Source organism: the organism of the source record quoted next, unplaced genomic scaffold (assembly GCF_019419815.1).
Source record: "Pyrus x bretschneideri cultivar Hongxiangsu unplaced genomic scaffold, Pyrus_bretschneideri_v1 Contig52, whole genome shotgun sequence".
Taxonomy (NCBI): Eukaryota; Viridiplantae; Streptophyta; class Magnoliopsida; order Rosales; family Rosaceae; genus Pyrus; species Pyrus x bretschneideri.
In genome coordinates, this window is record NW_025999790.1 from 280,042 (window position 1) to 304,629 (window position 24,588).

At 35.7% G+C, this 24,588-nt stretch overlaps 3 protein-coding genes and 1 pseudogene across 3 annotated transcripts; all 4 read left to right on the forward strand.

Moving 5' to 3' along the window:
- Nucleotides 1-3,556: 3,556 nt before the first annotated feature.
- LOC125470749 lies at nt 3,557-5,287 on the forward strand. Its single transcript, XM_048570249.1, has one exon. The coding sequence runs from the start codon at nt 3,722-3,724 to the stop codon at nt 4,367-4,369; it is 648 nt and encodes a 215-aa protein (XP_048426206.1). The 5' UTR covers nt 3,557-3,721; the 3' UTR covers nt 4,370-5,287.
- Nucleotides 5,288-7,704: 2,417 nt separating this feature from the next.
- LOC103954952 lies at nt 7,705-8,613 on the forward strand. The gene has a single exon (XM_009366804.2). The coding sequence runs from the start codon at nt 7,705-7,707 to the stop codon at nt 8,611-8,613; it is 909 nt and encodes a 302-aa protein (XP_009365079.2).
- Nucleotides 8,614-9,729: 1,116 nt separating this feature from the next.
- LOC103954917 lies at nt 9,730-14,703 on the forward strand (annotated as a pseudogene).
- A 7,740-nt stretch (nt 14,704-22,443) lies between these two features.
- LOC103954916 (homeobox-leucine zipper protein HOX11) lies at nt 22,444-24,411 on the forward strand. Its single transcript, XM_009366769.3, has 4 exons — nt 22,444-22,840; nt 22,950-23,335; nt 23,526-23,605; nt 23,913-24,411. The coding sequence occupies exons 1-4, from the start codon at nt 22,567-22,569 to the stop codon at nt 24,277-24,279; spliced, it is 1,107 nt and encodes a 368-aa protein (XP_009365044.2). The 5' UTR covers nt 22,444-22,566; the 3' UTR covers nt 24,280-24,411.
- The last annotated feature ends 177 nt before the right edge of the window (nt 24,412-24,588 follow it).

The window sequence follows — 24,588 nt, forward strand, 5'->3', positions numbered from 1 at the left end:
TCAAAGAAATTGACAAGCATTATATTATAAGAAACATTAAAATTTCATCGTGACAATTAAATGACAAATAGTTTCGGATCAAATTGAATTTTGATAAGGATGATCTATAACTCAAGACTTACAAAATACATGGTTTGGATTATTGAAATTTGATATGGAGTGGATCACACAACTAATCTCCATTTTTTAAAAAAAGAGAGTAGTTATTCCCACCCTAATGTCTTATTTTTCCACTCACCTTTTAATGAATTTTTTAATTATAAATTTGTCCATTTGTAAAATGACTAATAAGGACCTTAGTTACTCCCTTTTGCATTACCTTTTTTTAAAAAAAAATAAATAAAAAATAAAAGTTTTGGGCGTGATAACTCTTACGCTCTGTTTAGACAATTTGTCTCCCTTAAACCCTAACTCATCATTCCCATCTCCTTTCATTCAGAGAAAGCAAAAAGAATGAACTTAGAAGATGACATTTCTATGGAAGAAGTAGATGATTATGTTTCCGTGAAAGAGGTAAAAGAATATTTTATTTGTGGGTCATCGTGATTTGTCGACATCGTACAATTGAAGCATAGCTCCGTGGCTTTTTATTTGAATTTGCATTAGGTTAGGGTGCAATTTGTTTCACATTTTCCTATGGGAATTCTTGGAATTCGTTTTCATTAGGTTAGGGTAATAATTCAGGTAAGGCATGTTTGTTGCAACTGACACTAATAATTGTCCACATTGATGTGTTGTCTCCGAAACCTACACAAAATCTCTTTCTTAATTAGCACTATTTTCAACTTGATGTAATGCCCATTCATTTACGTATGGTGGAATTTGTTTGCAGCAGGTAGATAAATCTGGTAATAATTCAACATCCACACATATGGTGGACTGTACTAGTGAATTAACCACAAATAAGGTAATATTTGCTTGACTACCCAATTGATTTACTTATACTCTTGTATGTTTATTCATAATGTGCAATTTTGGTACGTAGTTATTCAAGAGTAGAGTAGAATTAATACAATGGGCTTGAGAAGTTGGAAGGGTCAATGGTTTTGTTATTGTGATGTTATGATTCGATCGAGGTGGAAAAGATAACAGGAGCACTAAACTTGCATTGGGTTGTGAAAGGAATGGACAGTATGTCAGTCGAATTGACAAAAAAAAAAAAGACATAAAGGATGAGGATAGAAGGAATTCTGGAACCAAAAATGTGGATGCCAGTTTCAATTAAAAGGTAAAAAACTAGCAACTGGTGATGATTGGATATTGACGGTAGTTATCGGGGCAAGGAAGTTATTCACTTGGTGGTCTTTATCTTGAAATGAGTTCAAAACAAAAGAGGCGACCAAAGGAAAACGTGCATCGTGCTCGTTCAGTTAAGCCAATTGAGTTAACTAATGCATTTCCAGTAGCATTGAGACCATACATTATTCTTATAAAAGATGTGGCAACTGATGGTCATTGCGGATTCAGAGCAATTGCATCATTATTGGGTTATAATGAGGATGGATGGATACAAGTGCGAAAAGATTTATTAAAAGAGTTAAGGACTTACTCAAGTTGCTACTCCAAGCTATATGGGTTTGAAAATAGGGTCCATGAGTTGAAGCATGGATTGAGATATTTTGAAACTCATGCAGACATTGATCGGTGGATGACTATGCCTGACATGTGCCATATTATTGCATCATGTTATGGTGTGGCTTATCCACTATCGGATGCACAATGTCTTACATTTTTACGTCTTGAACAATACCTATACCACTTGCAGCATGTACGGAGATCGCCATCTGATTCACCAATCATCATTTTGTGCATGTATGGATATAATGATTTATTGTTTGAAATTTTTACAGGTGATCTTATAAGGATTGAATGCATTTACTTTAAGTTTAAGTTATAAATTTCTTGTAGTCTAGTTTAATTAAGTTGTATTTTTATGCAGATGTTCTTGAAATTAGGTCATCCAATTCCTCCTGTAGCAACAAATTGAGAAAGATATCGTGAACTATGGTGTTTAGAATGGGCTACTCCGTACATTGCTCATATACAACAATTCAAATCCATTGTAGTGTCTACTATTATAACTAGAGAGATTGTGGAGCTTGACGAAAATTGAAGTTGGTAAGCAGCGCTGCCATGCTTATAAGTCGGACAATTCCAGATTCTGTTAATAGTATTTTTTTTTTTTCCCAATAAACTCTTGCGTTTCGATGCTTTTCTATATTTTTCTGACTAAATTGCTCTTGGTTTGTTCCTTAGGGAATATGAATTGGGATTTTTTTTTTCTGTCTTATTTTGATTTAGAATTCGTGCTCTTCTTTTAAATCCATGTCTAAGGTTTAATGTTTTTGTTTTTCCTGAAATAATTACTAAAATATTTTTATCCCTAGGATTTTGGTTGCCCAAATCAGAACCCACCTCTCTGCAACTCCTATCTGACTTGCCTTAATGGAATTTTAGAAAGCATTCTCCATCATCATCTAGCATAACCCCACATACATTTGTTCCTTGTGAAAAAAAAAAAAAACCCCAGGAGTTCGGGCTTGAGAGATGGTTTACTTGAGTAAGTTTCTCTATTTTCAATCCCGACCAAACATGTCCATTAGGCTGAAGATTAGGAGACCCCGGTTTTTTTTTATTTTTTATTTTCTGCTAGCTTTTAGAAGAGAGCAATATTATTTGTTTATATTTTTAAGAGAAAATATATTCTCTAATTATATATATATATATATATATATATATATATATTAAGGGCTATTTTAGGAATAATAGTGGATGGAGAAATAACATTTTGATTTTTTTAATTTTTTGTAGTGAGTGTAAATATAACATGAGTGAGGAAATAAGACAACGGGATGGGTCTAGCAGCTCTCTTTTTAAAATAGAATCCCTTCCCTTTGGTCAGTATATATACACACTAAATAAATACAAGATTACATTTGACCTTTGCATGTCCCTTCCCCCTCTTCTTCTTAATTCCTTGTATATATCTTTGTGTAGCATGAAGTGGTTGAGAATGTATAGGAAGACAATGTCAACTAAACTGATTGGTTTTCATAAGTCTTCCAAGATGCTAATTTTACTTGATACTTTCCAACTTAGATACCACCATGAAAATATGTGTTTATTCTTCTTCAATATAAAGGTATTACATATGTATGGTTATAGTTAATTTAGGTGAAAACTAACCGTTGGCCTCTCTAAAACTTTAAACATTAGTCATATTAATTTTCATGGTGTAATTAGGATCGTAGCTCCTGATTGATATCATTCAAGATAATTTCAGTGAATATGCTTAATAATTTTGTAGTTGTAGCCTCTTTCCTTCTTTTCTATGCCCCATTGGGGAGATATATATCAGAAACAACTCTTGAGTTCGATGATCGGACGATCCAGTACGATTGACTTTAACAAGGATTGCTCTTTGAGAGATAGGCTCATTGACTTGAATGCGTATAAAGTCACCCTACAATTTCCAATAAAAAAATAGATTTCACCAGCCTCATTGCTTATAAATATTTTCAATTTGACATATATATATTGTATTGACCCAGCAGTATGTCGGATTATATTTAATTCCACTAGGCTTAATTCGATCGATGTTCATTGTACATTGTACAGAAGGGGACGAAATTATTATAAGAGCACAGATCAAGAAGGAAGCTAGCTAGAGGTCATCTGAAAGACAAGTTCCTCCCCCTGTGCTTGTGTGAGAGAGTGAGAGATGATCATGCAGGTGGCTGGTCAACCTCAACCTGAGGCCATGCTTCGACATTTTAGCCACCCACATCCCTTGATCCTTTCCAATCTTCATCACCCACATCCCCAACAAATCTCAAACGGGCAGCGGCTAGCAACCTCTTGTTCAGCCTGCAAACTGGATGCCTCTGCCGGATGGATTTACAGTTGCACGCCATGCAATTACTTGCTCCACGTCTCATGTTCACAAATGCCTCAGCAAATTACGCATCCGTGTGATGAGAATAAACATGTCCTGACTCTGCTCCCAACCCCAATATACTCTGACGGGGTCTTCAATTGCAGTGCATGTAGGAAGCACGGAAATGGATTTTCCTACCACTGCGGAGATTGCAAGATTGATCTCCACACAACTTGTGCATCAAAGCCGTTGGTTCATACTCACCACTCCCACCCTCACCAACTCGTTCTCTCCTTCTCACTTCCTCCAGGGCCAACCAGCAGCAAGACCTTCATCTGTCATATATGCAACCAAGTTGGGTACAAAGAGTGGCTCTACTTATGCCATCCTTGCGGTTTTGCGGCTCATTTGGCCTGCGCCACCGCCGAACCGATTCAACTAAATCAAGCAGCACAACCGTCAGTCTCCAGTTGTCGTTGGCAGTCCGTATAATTATCAGACAAATACTGCTTCAGGTAGTCCTCACGATCTCCAGGTCCAAAACTATGGACCACAACCAAATATTATTAGTAGTAATAATAATGGAATGCAGAGCAGTGTAGTATATGTAGAACAAGCTGCTAATACTGTACAACCTTTGAATAGAGGGAGAAGTGGTAAGAAGTTGGGAAAGGCTATTGTAAACACAGCACTTACAGCTCTTATCGGTTTTCCTGTTTTTGGAGCTGCTGGTAATTCTCAACCGCAACAACAACAACGGCAACCATTCCAGCAACAATCGCAACCATTCCAGCAACTGCAACTGCAACAATTCCAGCAACAACAACCGCAACCTTTCCAACCACAACCGCAACAATTTCAGCAGCTGCAACAATTTCAACAGCCGCAACAACTGCCACAACTTCAGCAACCCCAACAACAACCGCAACAATACCTGCAACCACAAGAACCCCAACAATTTCAGCAACTGCAACAACCACAACAATTGCAGCAACAACTACTGTACCAGCAACAACTACAGCTTCAATTCCAGCAACAACAGTTTCAGCAGCAGCAACAACAGTTCCAGCAACAGCAGCAGCAGCAACAACAACAACAATTGGTGGGTTGTGGTCTTGGTACTACTATTGATTTTGGAAGCACTACTGCTAGTGCTACGGCTACTGATCCCTCCTCATTGTCATTGGAATACTCAACTGACTATATCGGTGGATGTGCAGACTATGTCAGTGGAGATTATACCTACTTAGTTTGAAAATATTGTTATGTACTTCTTTGACAATAACAACAGACATTCACGGATGTTTATACATCTTCCTCTGAAGTATGCGCCATCATTGTAAAGTTTTTACCTTGAGATTGGGATAATTACATACGCATAAGGTCTTTTATAACATTTTTCACTTTCAATTTTGATTTAGCTTCAACTTTGATCCCATGATGTTTCCGTGATTAGAATAAACATGGATGCAGGTGTTGAAGATGCAAGCCAACATCGAAAACTTTACAAAATAAATTACAACTTTACTCTTAATTGCACTGCGAAATTTTGTGATAAACTAACACATGCCGGCTTTGCAAGTTGTTAGTAGTGTGTATTTGGCTCGACTCTAAAATCTTGACATGAAACTATTTCTTTTTAATGGGTCATTAACTATAAAAGGAGTGATAATATAATTGATGATGATAATTCTGCACAATAATCAGCGGTGTGGATGAGCCAAGGACAAGGGTTTTGGTGGACTCCGGGGTTTCTAAGTCAGAAATCACAACGGAATAAAGTCTAATAAGATAAGAAACTGATTTACGTTTGTGTTTGAAAGTTTGAGGATTTGAGATTTGAAATAAAGTTAGAGTTTGCATGGGCAAGAACAGATTTAGAGAGAACTTACGATCGTTTTCTGCTAAAATATATAGGAGTAGAATGTGCCCTGTGCAAGCTAATTAGTAATTACAATTGAGAAATAAGTAACTTAGGCCAATAAGAATATTAGATTCGCTCTAATATATAATATAATCTAATCTCAATATATACTCCTAAATTTTTCTTGGCATCATGCATGTGTGTTTGAAGGGTGAATAATATTATTCAACAAAGTAGCTGCAGATATGTGTTTGGCTCCTTGTAGGCTGTCATTGTACGACTTCTTTGCCTTAGAATAGATTTCCCAGTTTACCAAAAAAAAAAAACCTTCACATATATATATATATATATATATATTATAATTATTTTTTTAGCATACTTAATTGTTGGCTTAAGTTCACATTGATCAAACCATCCCATTGTAATCGGTTGTATACATTCCAAGACCATGATTACTGTGTTTACAATCTCAGTAATCAGTTTGGTATACGAAAAAAGCCTCAAATTAAAAAAAAAAAAAAAAAAAAAAAAAAAAAACTCTTAAAACTTTAATTAAACAAATTTATTGATTACTGAGATTTAAAAAATCAAAGATTCCGCAATTGACAGCACAGAAGTGTTGTAATTAAAGTTGTGTTCAGAATTCCCTGCTTAAATGCCGCATATGAGAAAAGTCATATATGTCGATTTGCTCTCCAAATTTGTATAGAACTGTTAATTTTTTCTTTAATTTTAATTTTAACCGATTATCTCACTCAACTTTTATTAATAACCAATTCTCCTTTTTACGCTAGATTTTTAAAAAAAAAATTCCATCTAATTTTTCATCTGTTTTGATCATGCGAACAACATATGACACAATTGTATGGGACAAAAAGAATAGAAAATTGAATGGATGAAAAAAATTTAAAATCTAACGCTAGAGAGAAATTGACTATTTATAAAATTTTGAGAGGTAATAGGCTAAAGTTAAAATTCAAGAAAAAATTGATTAATTATAAAAAGGAATAATATGGCTAAAATTAAAATTCATGTGAGAAATTAACAATTCTATATAAGTTCAGGGAAAAAACCGATAAATACCTCATAAGAAAATAGCAGCACCATCGCCTTAGATGAAAAAATTAACAGGGAAGGACTGAGTCTTTAGACTTCTAGAGATTCATTGACTTCAGTATGTGTAGAGAAAGAGCGAGCCACCCAACCAGAAAATTCCTTCCAATTAAATTCATTTTTAATTAAGAAAATATCTCACCAGTTTATTTGTTTATATAAATGCAATGTATACAAATACATATCATATTATTAATCGTAACAAAACATAATAAAAGCTCGTTTGGATGTGTTTTAAAATGACTAAAAACGTTTTTGTAAACATTTTTTAATAAAAACGCTAGAAAATATTAAAAAATCATTTAAAGTATTTCTTAGAAGAAGTATATAATTAGTGCTTTTGGTAGAAAGCACTGCAAGTGCTTTTGCAACTCAAAAATATTGTCTCTAAAACACTTTAAGTCATTTTAAAAATACATCTAAACGAGCTCTAACTCAAAGTAAGTAAATACTTATATATTGTATTGACCCTGTATATATATCCGTCACGTTATTGCTAAGTTGACTAGGTTAGCATTAGCTAGACTTTTTGTACAAATTTGGACACTAATTGTTAAATAAGAACCTACAAATCAACAAGTTTGAGAGAGAACGAGCTAGACATCATCAGAAAAAAAGAAATTTCTGTTGAAGAGGTAGGGAGAGATGAGGCTTAATGGTCAGCCCCGATCTTCAACATTTTAGCCACCCACATCCACTAAAACTTTCCAACATTCACCACACCCAGCAAACCCCAAACCTGCAGCAGGACTTGTGTGCATGCTGTAAACTCAATGACGTCTCAGATGCAGGTGGATGGATTTACACTTGCACACCATGCAGGTATTTCCTCCACATGTCATGTTCAGAAATGCCTCAGCAAATCACTCATCCGTGCGATCGTAAAAACCATGTATTGTCTCTGCTGCCAACCCCAATATACTCGGATGGGGCGTTCAGTTGTGATGCATGCATGAAGCACGGAAATGGCTTTGCCTACCATTGTGGAGCTTGCAACATTGACCTCCACACAGCTTGTGCTTCAATGCCATTGCTTCTCACTCACCAATCTCACCCTCATCACCAACTCAACCTCACATTTTCATTTCGTGCTGCAAGTTTTAACCACACCTTCATATGTGATATCTGCAACGGAGTGGGCCACAAAGAGTGGCTCTATTCGTGTAGTCTGTGTGGTTTTACGGCTCATTTGGGCGGCGCCACGGCAAAACCAACATCTCCTCCAGTTCAACAAACTCAAGCAGCGCATGCGCAAGCTGCTGCTGCTGTTGGAACCCAGTATTTCCCAACAAGTGCTAGTACTCGTCAGTTTCAAAACTATGCGCCAAATATGAATAATAGTACTGGGCTGCTGGGAAATGCTATTTTCAACCAAGCACTTCAAAGTCAGACACGGATGATGCAGCATATACTCGGTGGCGCTGGATTTGGTGATTCGTTTAATAAGGGTTTGGAGAATCAGGTACAGCTTATTCAACGAATAGCCAGTGGTGGCAGTGGACCCAATCCAGGTTTGGGAAAGCAGGCACAGCTTATTCCACAAATAACCAGTGGCGGTGCATTTGGTGGTTCCTCTGGTCAGGGTCTAGGAGATCAGACACAGCTGATTCAACAAATACTCGGCGGCGGTGGATTTGGTGGCAATGGTTTCGGTGTTGATACGAATATTACTGATTTCGGAAGCAGCACTGCTGGTGCTAGTATTGATCTCTCGTCATTAGGATCCATTGACTTTTTTAGCGGTCTCGGCTTCTTTTGACGATTATAAATGTTTAGTCTTTGTCTTGCAGCAAATAACAAGTCATTTTTTCTTAAAAGATAATAATCATTTCTTATTGTAATCGTACAAGCTGCAAAACTAGCTTCGTTCGATTCAATATTTGCACTGTATTATATATTTGTTACAAAATTGTTTTGTCTTCTGATTTGCCCATAGTTGTTAACAAATCGAAGCACGACAAAAGAAGAAAAATCCTATTATAAATTCTAAATCTTATACTGTTGATTTATTTAATACATTTGGAAGATTGTTGTCGATCTTTGTTTCAAATAGCTTTTTTTATAAAGATGATCTTCAAATGAAAATTAAGATATTAAACGGTTTCCATTATGAAATTTGTACATTAAATATACATTATTTGCATAGGGGTAATGAGTTTATCACCGTTTCAATTTCTTAATCTTCGTTTCGAAATCAGGGATCATTTAGTAATTGAAATGTATAGAACAAATCAACATTGTAGGTACCAAGTGATTTGATACGTTTGGATGATTAAACGATTTTTTATAGGAGTGATCTTCGAATGATGATTAAGAAATTGAATGGTTCTAAGTTTATATGCTCAAAATATGTTATAATAGGCAAATGGAGGGATATGTGCATCCCCTCACGGGGATGGAGACCTAGCAAACAAGTCATATTGTCGTGTTCGTGTCATACCTGTTATCTTTACGGGTTCTTAAAAAGTGATCTAATAACAACCCAACTTGTTAACGATTCGTATCATTTCACGTCAGATTAATGTGTCATGCAAAAATTCAATGTCTAAACCTTGCAAACAGCTCGTCCTCGTATCATTTACATGTCATATCAGTTATCAAAATAGGTGATCCAATAACGATTCAATTTGTTAACATGTTCTAACGGGTATGCGAAAAAAATATAAAACATCTTGCATAGAGGTTTATGAAGATAGCACCCAGCAAGCATATATTTGGGCTCAATGTCAAGGTTTGAGCCAGACAAATTGACAGGCCCAAGTGAATCTGGGCCGTATCCCGGCAGACCCGGTGGGAAGCTAACGGCATGATAAACACAGAGTTATGGTCACCCGGCAGATGTCGTATATGAACTGGCTTGGCTCAAAGGCAGTATTTTCCCAGTCGCTTATCTGCCGTTGGCGCCTCTCTCTCTCTCTCTCTCTCTCTCTCTCCTTCTCTCTCTCTCTCTCATACGTACAACACAGAAGAAAGCAGAAAGAAAGAAGAAGAAATAAAAGTAGCAGCTCGCTCCTGGCTCCTGGGCCAATCCTATACATATACATATAGGTAAAGCTTATTTTCTTCTTTCCCTATTTAATTTGTTCTCCGTGGCTGTACTCGCTGTTTAACGACGATATATCATATATGATGTTTAAAGGTACATAAATCTGATCTTCTGCCAAGTAGAATTTTTTCCTTCTTGATGCGTTGCTTGCCTGAGCTTTCGCGGGCTTGTAATTTTCCTGAGTCAAAGCATAATTTATTAGAAAATAATGATGATGTTTGAGTTTTCAATTTTCAAGGAAATTACACGTAGCGTATCGAATAAAATGTTCAATTTAATTTGTTTTAGTTGTAATGAATTTGAAGTGACGAAGTATACCCCTTCAAATTCAATGACATTGTTTTCGCATGTTTGGCAGGAAAGTAACCTTGTTTTTTGCTGATTTCCTCTAGCTGGGTGACTGAAATTGTTCTGGATTCAATTGGGTTCTTGCTCCTAAAGGAATAGGTTTGGTGGAATTGTATAGAGATGGGGAGCAATATAAGGGAAGAAATCATGATTTTGGATCTAAACCAAGAGCCTTTAGACCAACCACCTGATTCGGTGATCGGATTAGATAACATACTCAATGAGCTTGAAACTGCACATGGACGCATTGAAGAACGTATCAGACAACTAGAAGCAGTCACTTCCAGGGCTTCGCAGCGTCCGAGGTGGCGACAAGCTCAAATTTCCCCTCAAATTGTGAATATCACTGCCGGAGTTGTTGCTTCTGATACACAAAACGAACACAGTCAGAGTGGAGACGATGCTCTAGCTTCCCGAGAAACAGTGGAATCGGGCAAAACCAACAGAGGTGATAACATGCATTTGATAGCCAAGGCACTGGGGATGGATACACCTGTGAAAAAGGCAGAGCCTCATACTGGAGCTTTTTTGATTGTAATATATGCTTGGACATGGCAAGAGATCCTATATTGACATGTTGCGGTCATCTGTTTTGTTGGCCATGCTTCTATCAGTTGTCATATGCGGATTCAAATGCAAAGGAATGCCCCGTGTGTGAAGGAGAAGTCACTGATACAAGTCTGATTCCAATTTACGGGAATGGGGATGGTAACTGTTCTCGCAAATCAAAGGAGTCTGTTTCAAAGGCCCCTCCTAGGCCCCCTGCACACAGGATTGAGGGTTTGAGGCAACAGCTCATTAGGTGGGGCCCATCTTCTACTTTGATTGAAGAAAGGATTCAGCAACTTAGCAACATAGTTGGTTCAATGAGGGAGAGAAGACGGTCACGGGATAGTTCCCGTGCCCAAATCATGGCTGAAAGAACTAGTTTCGTGCCCAGCCAGAATCATGCATCCCAGGCATCACCTGCCACTGAGGCGAGAAACCAAAACCAGCATGATTCCCTTCAAGTTTCAAGATTATTACTACAACGAGCTGCTTCAGTATCTTCCCTTTCGTCAGCTTTGAGTACTGCAATGGATTCGGCAGAAAGATTAGTCGAGGATCTCGAGGAATATAGTATTAGTCACCATGTGAGAAGAACCCATCATCAATCTTTACATATTGACAATGGAGATACATCTTCCAGCATTGCTGCAGTTATACAACCAGAAACTCTGACTTCTGATACTGCTGCTGAAATCAACTCTGATGCGCTCCCTTCTGCTTCCTTTATAGGAACTGAGACCGTTATTGTGGACCAGACAACAGATTCAGAAACAAATTTTGCATTGCTCCCCTCATCTTCTAGGAGAAGAACTAATCAAATAGATTTTGATTCAAACAATGCATATGCATCTGAACCTAGAAGAAGAAGGTTGAGATAAGCAAAAAGCTGTTTCCTGGAGATACAGATCAAAATAATACAAGGTTCCTAATCATTATACTGCAAACTTTTTTGTTTGCTGAAGGTATCAGAATTTTCTTCATATGGCTGTGTTTGGCAACCATGTATGAAGTTTTGACTGCTGTTAAAAGCATTATTGAATTCATTCTGTCAATAGATACTGAAATTTGATGTATGGCATCTGGGCTATCAGTAAGAGCACCTTTTTGTCCTCTTTCCAAGAATTAAACTTTCCATTGAAGAATCTTTCGGTGTTGTCCACTTTCAAAGGATGTATTGAGGATTGTTTCTGGTGTTATGCCATGGCACAGGGTCCTTCTGTACGCCAAAGAGCAGTCTATATTTGTAAGTCTTATAGATGCTCATTCTAGTTTCTATATCCTTGTACGTGCTTTATATCTTGGTAAATATATATGTACCACTACTAGCTTTTGAAACTTTCAGCTGCTAGTTCTTTTACCTGATATTTTCATGCATTTTAGTATGTACAAGTCCAAAACTAATGGCTGGTTGAAGCATTTTTTGCTGACCAACTCTACTTTGGTTGAGTTTACTTGATCCTTCAATTATTCTGCAGTAAGTTACTCGTTACTAGGCACCATTAATCGTATTGTATATTTTGGTTGGATGATAAGTGTTAAGATAAGATCATTTTAGTTCTCACCATTTGCCACCCCAATCCTCTAAGCTTGGAAGTAGAAATAAATATAATACAATGACATTTTTCAATGCTAAACATTGACTTCTTGAAATACCTTTGACATGCAAGTGGTAAGAAGAAGATCAGGATTGCCAATTTTTTCAATTAGGTTTGTGTGGGATGTTGACATTTAGCTCTAAGGGGAAAAATTTCAGTTAGAACCTACTTCTAATGTCTTTTAAACTGGCAGAAATGTGACAAGATAGCAAAATCTTATCGCTCAAAATGGAAATTTTATTTTTATGGAAACAGCTAGTGGTCGGTCACATCCCTTATGGTCTTGATTGTTGTTACGTTGGAAGTCTCTATCAGTAGGTGTCTAAGTTTTACTTTTTGTATGTATAATTTTCATAATACATATGAAAATACTCAGTCAATATTTGGTGCATGAGTTTGGGCTGCCAAACTCTGAATGTTCGATCCCTCCTTTGGAACAAAAGTTCACAATTTCTCATATTTTAGCCTCAAATGCTAGTAGATCCTGAGTGGTTTTTAATATTTGATGATCTGGCATCGGGTTTGTAGATTTCTCACTCTTTTATTTTATGACCTTATTCCTTATTGTATGCTGGAGTTGGTGTACCTTATTTTCTTCCTTCCATATTAGGGCATCCATCATCCATTTTGTTGTTTGACTCACCAGCTTCGGTTATGCGTATTGGTGATACATAAGATGCCATAAATTACATTTATAGAACATCAAGTTTCTGTCTTTGTGCATGTCTGATACAGTGCATTGAGCAAATTGTGGTTTTCAGTGACGATGGTCAAGTATTTGTCCTTGGATATGCTAGTGATCACTTAAACAAATATCCTTGGATATGCTAGTGATCAGTTAAACAAGTGTCAGATATTCACCGCTAAAAGCAGTCTATTTTTCTTGTTACAAGGAAAAGTCATTACCGTATCCTAGAATGAGAAATAAATGTTTCTGGCTAGAAAATGATCTCCTTCCACTTCCTTTCTCCTAGCAGTAGTTCTTTCTTAGATCACTGAAAGTAGTTATACAATGAAGAAGTTACACAATGGAAGCATCAACATGATTATGTAAGGATGAAAATGAAGAGGACTTAAAGAGAACGTCCATATCAATATTTATTGTGACATTTAATGAGGGTGCACCTTCTTTTCAATGAATTTGTCTGCCCTTTTGCTTATCTCTTGGTTGTTCAGTTCTCCTTAGATCTGTGTTGGTTTAGGTGTTTGCCTTAATCATGGCCTTGGACTCGATCATAGTTCTCCTTGTGGCATTCTTTGAAGGGATGTGGAAATAGAAGACAAAGAAGTTTAATGGAGTTGATATGGTTGGTATACAATCCGATTTTAAAGATGTATTCTTTATATTTAAGATAGTTTCAGGTATCAGGTATGTTTCTCATTGACTACTAATCATGATGTTAACCTCTTATGTGAGCTTACCAGTCTTAAGTAAAGATATGGTAATTTGGAATCTGTTTTGGTTTCCGGATTCTCAGTTTAGCATATCTCAAGTTTCTTTTTCTTGTCATGTATTTGCTATCATTTGAATTGCAGCTGGTTATAATCGTAAGGGTTAAATTTGCCACTGAAAATTTTTAGGTTTCTGAAGTGGAATGATTTTATTTATTTATTGAAGACTCGAGAAAAGACTGAAATTTTATAAAACACTAGGGTTTCTACTGACAGAAATCTGCCATGGTCAGGTGTGGAGGTTTAATATGCAAAGCATGCCAGTGTTGGAAACCATGGTTAATTCTTCTCTGGTAAATAGATCTGCCATGGTCAGGTGTGGAGTTTTAATATGCAAAGCATTCCAGTGTTGGAAACCATGGTTAATTCTTCTCTGGTAAAGACATTTTTTGTGTTAACTTTAAATCATATAGAATTGAACCTGTAACGGTTAGTTTGATGTAACTATGCTCCATTAACCTCATTTGCGTCCTAGTTTGCTATGTTACTCAAAGAATTGATTATTGCAAAATTCCGAAAAAGCTTTGGATGTTTCTCTTTCAGGAGTGTGATTGCTGCTGTTGAAATTGAAAGCGCGAACTACTGCAGCTGACTCAGATTAAGGTGCGATTGCATTGCATGTAATTGTGGGGCTGTGTTTTACATTTTTCAAGATTTATTAGGTTTGAATCAAGTTTATTCCTCTCAAAAGAGATGTATACAAGGTTGGTAGACAAATGCATAAAAGGCACGTGCAAAAGCCTAAATCTATCTGAGCCTAAACATATGAAGCAGATTTGTCAAGGTACTGGTTGAGGGAGGTGGCTATCGAACACATGTTCAACGCTTCCTCCTTCAATTTTGGTACAGGATTATTATCTATACTAGCCTTCATGCAAATGCTCACACAAGTGCAAAAGGTATTTTTTTGAATTACGACGTGCTACGCACGACTTACACGTTTTAAATGTATTTATATGCGTAAATTGACAAAAGGAAAGTCAAATATTCGAAGTAAATAAATAATCTTAAATCATGCTAGAAGAAACTCCTCATAAACCAACTAAAACAGTTGAATTCACATAATAAAATCGGTCTCTATTGAATTTATATTAAGAATAGAGAAAAAAATATTTAATAAACAATTGATTGAATCATATTATTGCTAGCTCATTATGAGGCTAAGCCTACCATTACCCCCTTATTGTAGATAATATCGTTTGTTCAAAAAAAAAAAAAACAATCATTTAACAATTAATTTAATCACATTATTATCCGCATGCAAAATACTTTTTTTATAATCAACATTACACGTCTCTTAAAATGTTTTAAACGTGTTTAAAAATAGAAAAAATAATATTTAATAAAAAAATGATTGAATTACATTATTGCAAGCTTATTGTGAGTAACTAATTATTAAAAAAAATGTACAAAAGAAATTAGTTATTAAAAAAACACTGTTAAAATGACGAAAATATCCCTACCACATTTGACGCATTATTTTGGGTTGCTTTTGAAGTTTTTTGTTTGAGGAGCATTTTGGTCCAATTTTTTTTTTTGTGAAGCTTGTGACACCAAAAAATACTATTCATTGGACGACAAAAATTCCCCTGCATTATGTTGGATGCCTTTGAAGTTTTTTCTCTTGAAGGCATTTTTGTCCAAATCTTTTTGTTGAAGCTTGATGACACCAAAAACACTATTCATCTTTTATGTTGACTTTATTCATAGAAGAGAACTTTTTCCTAAGCATCCGCGGCCACGAATTAATAAACTGTTATTACCTTTGGAAAGCAAATTTGGGGATTTTTTTTTTTTTTTTTTTTTGACTTTTGATTGGGATTTTGTAGTTGAATAAGGGCCATATTCTTCACTTTCTTCATGTTACGTCTGGTTGATTGATGCTCAGTTTGAACTCCTGTCTAGTTTAACTCATTTGAAAGGATTAACAGACTAATATGTCTAGGACATTCAGTACTATGGTCTGGTGGTATTCATCTTCATTTAAAAGTAAAAGGTCTTAGGTTCGAATATCATGGATGGCGAATAATAAATTCGATACCAAATTAGGCAGCTTATTGTGTAGCTTAGCCGAACGTGCTTTCTTCTTAATGTGAAAGATATCAATGGACTAAAAAAAAAAGGATACATATGTATATATATGTATATTTTCGTAATATTTATCCCTTCTCTTGCTTATGAACTATAATCTTCGATTAAATTACTCGAGCTCAATAAATACGGCTAAAGCAATCAAGTTTGTTTACTAAATATTAACTAAGGCGTCATGTACGTACTTAAATGTTACTGGATAATCTTCCACACACATTTTTGAGTGTAAGCAGTTAATAGGAGATTGTGAGATCCATATTTATTAACGGATGATAGTTACCCATCATCAAGTAGTAGTAGGTGGGTCGGATTATGATGCATGCAATGATTCTGATAATTCCGATGGGGGGCTGACTGCCAGACAAATCGACAATGATTATCATTCCTTGATAGAGTTGCATTGCTTTGCGCAACTCCTGTCCTCCAATCTTTATTCATTAATCATTCTTCCCTCCTTTTCTTTTTCTTCTTGTTTATGTATAACTATAAACGATGCAGAAAAGTCTATGAATATGGAGTCGGTTTCAGAATTATCTAAACCGCCCAAAAAATATTTATATTATTTTATGTAATAGCAACATTCCAAATTCTATGAAATCAATCTTGACAAGTGACCAGACTCTACCAAGCATTCCTACCGGACCCAATGGATAAGATTTGTCTCCTTGATTTCAAATTATTGTATAAACATATCTCATTAAGCCAGCTACAAAACAAAAAAAATATCACGATTTTGAAAGTCTGGTTTGTCAGGAAATAGAATGGGTGCATGCATCGAAGCAGCCAAATGTTTTGTCCTACCGACGAATAATGGAGGGTGGCAAATAACCCCTTCAATATATGAACACGAAGGAAGATGGGTGAGTGAAGTTTTCCTTTTATTTTCGTTATTTTTCATCTCTTGGGTTACCTGTTTCTCCAACAAGCAGTTATCTATAATTACCGTATCCAATAGACTAACAGGTTTTTTCGGAAACATCCGATAAAATTAGAAGAAGAAAAATGAAGAAGTCAAAATGTAAATAGTAATTAAAAAAAAAAAGGAGAGAAATTAAGGAATTGAATTGGTGGATGAGAGTTAATGAGATGTAATGATGGAGGTTGAGTGACCATACATCATGAGGCATGCGGGCGTTGTGAAAGTTGATTTCGAGCTTTGTTGGGTTTGACTTCCTCTTTCCCACCCAACTCTCAAAGAAACTCCATCTTCAAGTCTCAACCCCACAACACATCATCGTCATCATATTTCAATTCAATTGGGTTTTCAGTGGCCACCCCAGCCCTTGATTACTCTCTCTCTCTCTCTCACATTAATTTTAAGCCTTTCAATACCAAAGTTATTACTTAATAGACGTGTAATTGTAAAAATTACTTTTAGGACTAAATCCAATCACCCTAGCTTTTTATCTGATCTTCATCTAGTTAGGGCAATGTGTCCATTGTTTTACGGTTGAATTATTGTTCACTAAATTAAAGTTGAGTAAATTATCATTTTACCTCTGAACTAACACTTAAATTCGAAAGGCCCCCTAAACAATAATTTTTTTTTTGATAAATTAAAGGCTTAAACTTTTTAAAAACTATAAATTGACCCATGCCATTATATTTCATCCAATTTGCATTTAACATGTCATCATGTCAACAATATGCACCAATAAAAATACACCATGTGGAAATTAATGAAAGAAATTAAACTACATGCATATTTAAAAAGAAGAATAAAAACAAAAAGAGACCGTTAATACCACAGTTGGAAAAAAAATAACAAAGATGAAGGCGTGCAGGGATCCGAACCCATGCAGAAATGAAAAAATAAAAACGCTTGATAACTCTGCTAAGCATAACTTTGCTTAATACTCCCGCGTTTTATTAATGTACTACTTTCATAATGTGCGATCGTACGCTTCATAATGCGCAACAAAAGGCAGCAATTAAAGGTTTGTTTGGTAATTTTATGGATCTAATTTTTTGTTTTTGAAAACTGATGAATTAGCTAAATTATTTAATATAATTAATACTCATTAATTTTAAAAATAAAAAATGAGATCCAAATAAGATAACAAACAACCCCTAGCCGGCAATTAGTGGAGACGAGAAGGATTAATGTGAATGGACAACAGCGACTGGGAGACCGCCGACTTACCAACCAACCAACCAAACCAACTAATTAACTAACACACTTTTCTCCTCTGGAGGTGACACACTATACACTAGACACAAGTCACACGACACAAAACCAAGACGTATAAGTATATTGTTGGCTCCTGCCTCTGCCTCTTGCTAGCTTCATCATGACAATCTCAAAATTAAGTTTGAATCATTTCATTTGGTTAGTTAATTGGAAAATTAATAGATGAAGATAGAGACGACAATTTGACCCGTCAAATCCAATCTCTGCAAGTAATAGATTCGAACAACTCGTTTTCGAGAATTAAACTTTGGGTATTTTACGGTTATGGATAACACTTTCCAGATTCGATTATGGTTATTGGGGTGTCCATCCGGAACCCATACCCAAAACTAAACTGTTTTCATTTTCTAATAAAAAACACAAATATTAGTATATGGAGAAACGATTTATCAATAATCATGCATCATTAAATATGAACGCTTGTGCTAGTAATTATATGCATTATATCATTAATAGTATAAATTATGAGAACTGTTATTAGCACTCTAAAAATCTCAATCTACACTCCTCATATGTGTATTTTTCATTCTAACAATAAAAAGTTTGGAGTGCACAATGAGATTTTTGGAATGCCGATAACAATTCCCTAAATTATATGGTTATTGATTATCAATAGTATAAATATTTTCTTGTTAATATAAATAAATAATATTATTTGTTATATGCATTATCAGTTTTATTAATAATAGTACTCTCTTTAATCTTGTTTTTATTTAAAATTCACTATCCAATTAATAATATAACTAAATATAAAAATACCATAATGGGGAAAACCATTATCAATAGGAAATCCGTTATCCGATGAGTTCGGTTACTGAAAAATCTCATTTTGAAGATTCTACAATTTTAGATTCAAAGAAAATAAACAGATTCAGATATGGAGGTGGCACATCCAAACTCAATTCGCCGATTGCCATTCCTAAGTTCACCTCAATCCTCATTCCTCACTCAGTCGCTTAGCAGGTGACTTGGTGCCTTGTAGCATTTTCAAAAGGCAAGGAAATTTGTTGATGCAAATATGTATATTGATGGATCATATAGCATTTTGCCAATCTATTTGCTTAGTTAAAATATGTATCATTTCAATGAGAGTAATGCTAGAGAAACCACAATTTATAGATTATAATTAAATGCGTAATGTTAGGGTGATCAACTATTTAAATCAAATTTTGTAAACCATGTGATGTGGTTCTTGATGATTGAATTTATTACTTGAGTATTAACAAATATGCTTATTTTCTATTAGTGACACATCACATGGTTTGCAAATTTTCTCTAAAAAATTGGTCTATCTAGCATTACTCTAACTAAATTATCTGTTTAAGAAAGGTAGGGTTCGCAACACATGTAAGTCACATTTTTATTAGAGAGATATTTTAGATGTGGTCACTCCATAACACACTACTAGAAATTATCATTTGGCCAACAAACTAAATTTCGTGAGATTATAACTTTACTTGAGGAAAAAAAGAAATTGGTCATCAAATTTCATTTTTTTTTTTTTTTCAAAGACTTTAGGCAAATACTTTTGTAGAATATATATTGTTTTGACGGAATACGCAATCTACGAAACTCATTTTCACGATCTAACTGTCAAACTTCTTTGAATATAATACGAGATCGCATACCCGAAAAACCACAAAAACAAACTTTTAAAGATTAAGTAACGAGATAAAAGGTTAGACGGTTACAAACGTACCATCATGATTTAATAGCTATATCGCCTTTGATTTCAATTATTTTTTATCAGGCAATGGTACTAAATCTGTCAGGCAAACTTTCAAATCCTCTCCCCCCCCCAAAAAATTATTTTCCGAAAAAAAAAGTCTCCCCTAAAGATTTAATAGCTATATCGCCTTTGATTTCAATTATTTTTTATCAGGCAATGGTACTAAATCTGTCAGGCAAACTTTCAAATCCTCTCCCCCCACCCAAAATTTTTTTCCAAAAAATAAAAGTCTCCCCTAAATTAAAGGGTTTGCATGACAAAATATTGTAAAATTCATCGAGTAAAGTAGTTTCCCACCATTTTTTTGCCAAAAATTAAACTTAGCGGATATTTCGATGCAATCTTTGCCCAATGAATTGGTCATTTTTCCCAACAAAAAAAAACAAATTCATAGTACACGTGTCACTTTTTTTACGTTTGCCCGACGAATGAGTTTGTCAGGCAAGACCCTGATGCTTTATAATAGGGTTGAGAGTTGATTGGGTCAATAGTTGACTTTTGAATTAAGATAAGAGATTTTTTTTTATTTATTTATTTATTCTTTTTCATATACCAAAAGATAGAAACTTTATTAGAACTAAATACGAACGGTTACATTTACATCTTCTGTTAAAATATTAAAAAAAAACTCTGGATCTAACTCATCCTAGCCAAATCTCCCGTCATGCTTAACAACGCGGCCACCGAATAAGCTAGACGATTGCATTGTAGAGGGGTAAAACAAAACCTCACCAACTAGAACAAGCTCGCCATCATCCAAATATCTTGAAGATAAATATCAAGAGTCACATCAGCCGTGACCTCCTTGTTAAGCATTTGAATCAATCATTTTGAGTCCGATTCCACCACCAATCTAACATTGGGTTCCATAGCATCACTTCCAATAACCATCTCCATCCCTTGCCTAATCTCCTCCGCCATAATTGAAGCCCCAAACCTCACACCACCCACCCCTCTCGCAAGCTCAGGAATCCCCGCAAAGTCACGGAGCACCCATCCCACCCCATCCACCCTTGTATCTTTCCGCCAGGCAGCATCACAATTCAACTTCAACATGCCAAAGATAGGTTTCTCCCAATGAAACCCCTCCCTCCCAACCCCCTCCGCAGAAGGAACCCCCACCCCTGACTCCCTACACTTTTGATGTTCCCTCCTTCCACTACCGCAGCCTCCCTAAACTCTTCCACTTGCTGCCTCCATACCTCCACTGCAATATGTGGTAGGATTCGGGTCCCATTGAATACAGCTTCATTCCTACACTTCCAAATTCGCCAGAAGCCAAACACAAAGTCATTAGTTTTGATGGACCTTGGGTGCTTTTATACTTTGTTTTTAATCGTAGCAAATCCAATCTCTTCTCTTAAGATTTTGATAAATTTCATTTCTCTCACTTTTTACGATGTACTTCACGACCCTATATGTAGTGGTTGTGATTTAACTATATCACTACCACCACTTCTACCACCATATCCCCACTATTACCTTTTCACCATCTCCATCACCCCTGCTGCTATCACTTGCACCATTACCTTAAATTTGGTCAACGTAAGATTCGACGGTATACAAACCAAAAAATGAAAATAAATTATTTATACATGACTTATTGTTTGTTTAGTATCTTATAATTCTATTTTATTAGAAGTTTCTTGTTTGTGAATATTAAACTCATGATTGTATATCATGATGGCAAATCTTAGAATCATCATGAATGCAATAGATTATCACAATCAATACGCATTCCAAAAAACAAAGTTGCATTTAAAGATTCTAAATGTGCATTCATAAGATGTCCCTCATGCATATCACGTAATTTAAGCAAAGTGATTGGCAAGATTAGCAAAGCACTCGTCCTAAATGTTTGATTTCGGATGTAATTAGGGTGAAAACATTCATGATCACGATCACCTGCAAACAATCCGATGTGCTCACTTTTTTCAATTAAAAGCTCGCATTTGTTGAATGTGGTTCAATATACTAACGGATAAGATGTTGGGTTTTTACTAATGTGTTCTGAGTTCGAAACTCTCTCTCTCCACTTAAAAGCTCGCCTTCTCAGTTTGAAACTCTCCCTCGACTTAAAAGCTTGCCTTTTGTTTTTTTGTTTAATTCCTGTTTAAGATTAATTATTTGATTAGATACCTTTTCTTTTCAGGTTAACCTTTTTCATCTTATGATTAATTATGTTTGCTCATTTCGTTTATCTTGTAAGATAATAATAAGTGATCAGATGCATGCTGCTGTCTTCTGAGAAAATTTTTATTGTAATCGGAACACGAGTGATACACCACTCGTGTTTTTATATAAGTGATGTGAAATTGTATTTTTTAAGTTATTAACCTTTTAACATAAATATCTCATTATTTATATAATGATATGTCCGTGTTCCGATTGTTGAAAAATCACTCATTCTTCCGCCGGTCTAATGTTTTAGGAGGCCTTGTGTTTCTTCCTTCTTCCTTTCACGTGTGTTTGTCAACAAACCTGAGTGGTAAGGGTTGTCGGTCAAACTGGTTCCCACAAACAACCTCAATTATTATTATAACAATAATAATAAATTAATTAATAATTCACAAAAATCAGAAATTCAGAAAAGAAAGAGTAGTGTTTTTGTTTTTGAAAAGCAAGAAAGAGTAGTGTTTGGTTGAGCCTGCCGTTGTATATAAAAAGTCTCTTTTTCTCTGGAGACTAGAGCTTTAATTTGCTGAAGGTTCATGGAGCTTTGTTTGAGCTTAGGAGATCATGAGGCTCTTGCAGAGCCATCTGATCAGACCACCACCACCAAAACGACAGGGTTTTGCATGAACTTATCAATCGGTCCAAGCTGTGCAGCTGCTCCTTCTCCTCCTCCTCCTCCTAGAGATGAAGAAGCAGATAAAAAACAAGATGATGATGATGATCATCATCATATCCATGTAGATGATCATACACCACTTCAACTTGATCTTCTCCCTTGGCCTACTTCTTCTTGTAATCAGATTCAAAACGGTGAGTTCGAGTTTCATTTAATTCATTAATTACCATTTCAATTAATTAACTTTTTTGTTTTAGGGTTTAATCAATTACGTTTCTGGGTATTAATTAATGGCATAAATAGCTGGTGTGCTGTCCATGAACGTGATCAACAAAGCTCAGGAAGTGGTGGCTGCTGCGTCGTCATCGCATACAAACAGTGGTTCGTCGTCGTTTCATATCATGGATATCGGCTTATGCAGCAATAATAATCACAGTAAGGGCAGTGCTGGTGATGGTCTGAATAACAATTACCACAACGTCTACAACTACAAGAGGAGGGCTCACTCTGCAGAAGGACAAGGCGATGATGAGGGAGAAAGGGCATATAATTCCAGGGTGGGCAGTGATGATGATGAGGATGACATCATCAATGGTAACGCTAACACCTGTAGAAAGAAGCTCAGGCTCTCCAAGGAACAATCTGCTTTTCTTGAAGAAAGCTTCAAAGAACACCATACTCTCAACCCTGTAAGTGTAAATTTTTAATTATATAACGAAGGACACAAAAGGTACCAAAATGTTCTCTTATCAGACTATTTCTCTTTGTCTCGCATCATGAATGAGGACCACAATAACTAGGTATATTTTCGCCCGAAACATATAAATTACATATATATACATAGATGTAATTTATTTATGATATTAATTAATGATGCAGAAGCAAAAGCTAGCACTGGCGAAACAGCTTAATCTTCGTCCAAGACAAGTAGAAGTTTGGTTTCAGAATAGAAGAGCAAGGTATACATCTAATCTAGCTGTATCCTATATGCATCTGTCTGTGTATATGTACGTAGAAATCCAATTACCTAAATGGGAGTTCTTATTGACACTTCAAATTGATGATCCCTGCACTTCAACTTTATGAAAACGCAAACAAAATAAATTTATACAAGTGAAAGATAACCCTTTTAGAGTGGCGATAACTCTTAGCTAATTTAAGATTTTACCTTCTTTAATTTTGATCTTTTTGACAAAGTCAATTAGTATTCGAAAAATACTGTGACTTGAATAATGGATGATATTGATGTGAATTAATTAAGTGCAGGACAAAGTTGAAGCAAACGGAGGTGGACTGTGAGTTCCTGAAGAGATGTTGTGAGACACTGACGGAAGAGAACAGAAGGCTAAACAAAGAGCTACAGGAGTTGAGGGCTTTGAAGGCTACTCATCACTCAAACCCGTTCTACATGCAATCACCAGCCACCACCCTCACCCTGTGTCCTTCTTGCGAGCGCACAGCTACCACCTCTAACGCCGCCATCAACACCACCAACAATACTTATAACAATAATAATAATAAAGTTATGTCAATTAGTACTACAAAAGTTCAAGCAGCTAAGTTTCCTCTCAACAGACCCAGCTTCTATCCGTTTTTTCAACCCAAATCCCATCCCTCTTCCGCAGCTTCGTGAATTAAGACACTCCCAGATATTTATTTATTATACAGCTTCCTTCCAAATAGTTTACATTTATTAGGTGGGCGTGTACATGTATAAATTTATATAGAAAGAAAGAATAAGCATTACGATAGAAAACGGTTCACATATAGTGTTTTCTTTCTTTTTTTTTTTTTGGGGGGGGGTGGTGGTTGGGGAGGGATTGATTTGTTTCATTCAGTTTATGGTCTTACGGGATTTATACAACTGTGTTTCTTTTCTTTTCTTGTTTTTTAGCTTTTTCTCCTTCTTTTTCCCCTTTCTGAAGGCCCAACTGTTTATTTT

Coding starts and splice junctions, on each gene's coding strand:
- LOC125470749 (XM_048570249.1), top strand. CDS start 3,722: ATGATCATGCAGGTGGCTGGTCAACCTCAACCTGAGGCCATGCTTCGA.
- LOC103954952 (XM_009366804.2), top strand. CDS start 7,705: ATGCCTCAGCAAATCACTCATCCGTGCGATCGTAAAAACCATGTATTG.
- LOC103954916 (XM_009366769.3), top strand. CDS start 22,567: ATGGAGCTTTGTTTGAGCTTAGGAGATCATGAGGCTCTTGCAGAGCCA. Junction 22,841..22,949: donor TTGTAATCAGATTCAAAACG/GTGAGTTCGAGT, acceptor TGGCATAAATAG/CTGGTGTGCTGTCCATGAAC. Junction 23,336..23,525: donor AACACCATACTCTCAACCCT/GTAAGTGTAAAT, acceptor TTAATGATGCAG/AAGCAAAAGCTAGCACTGGC.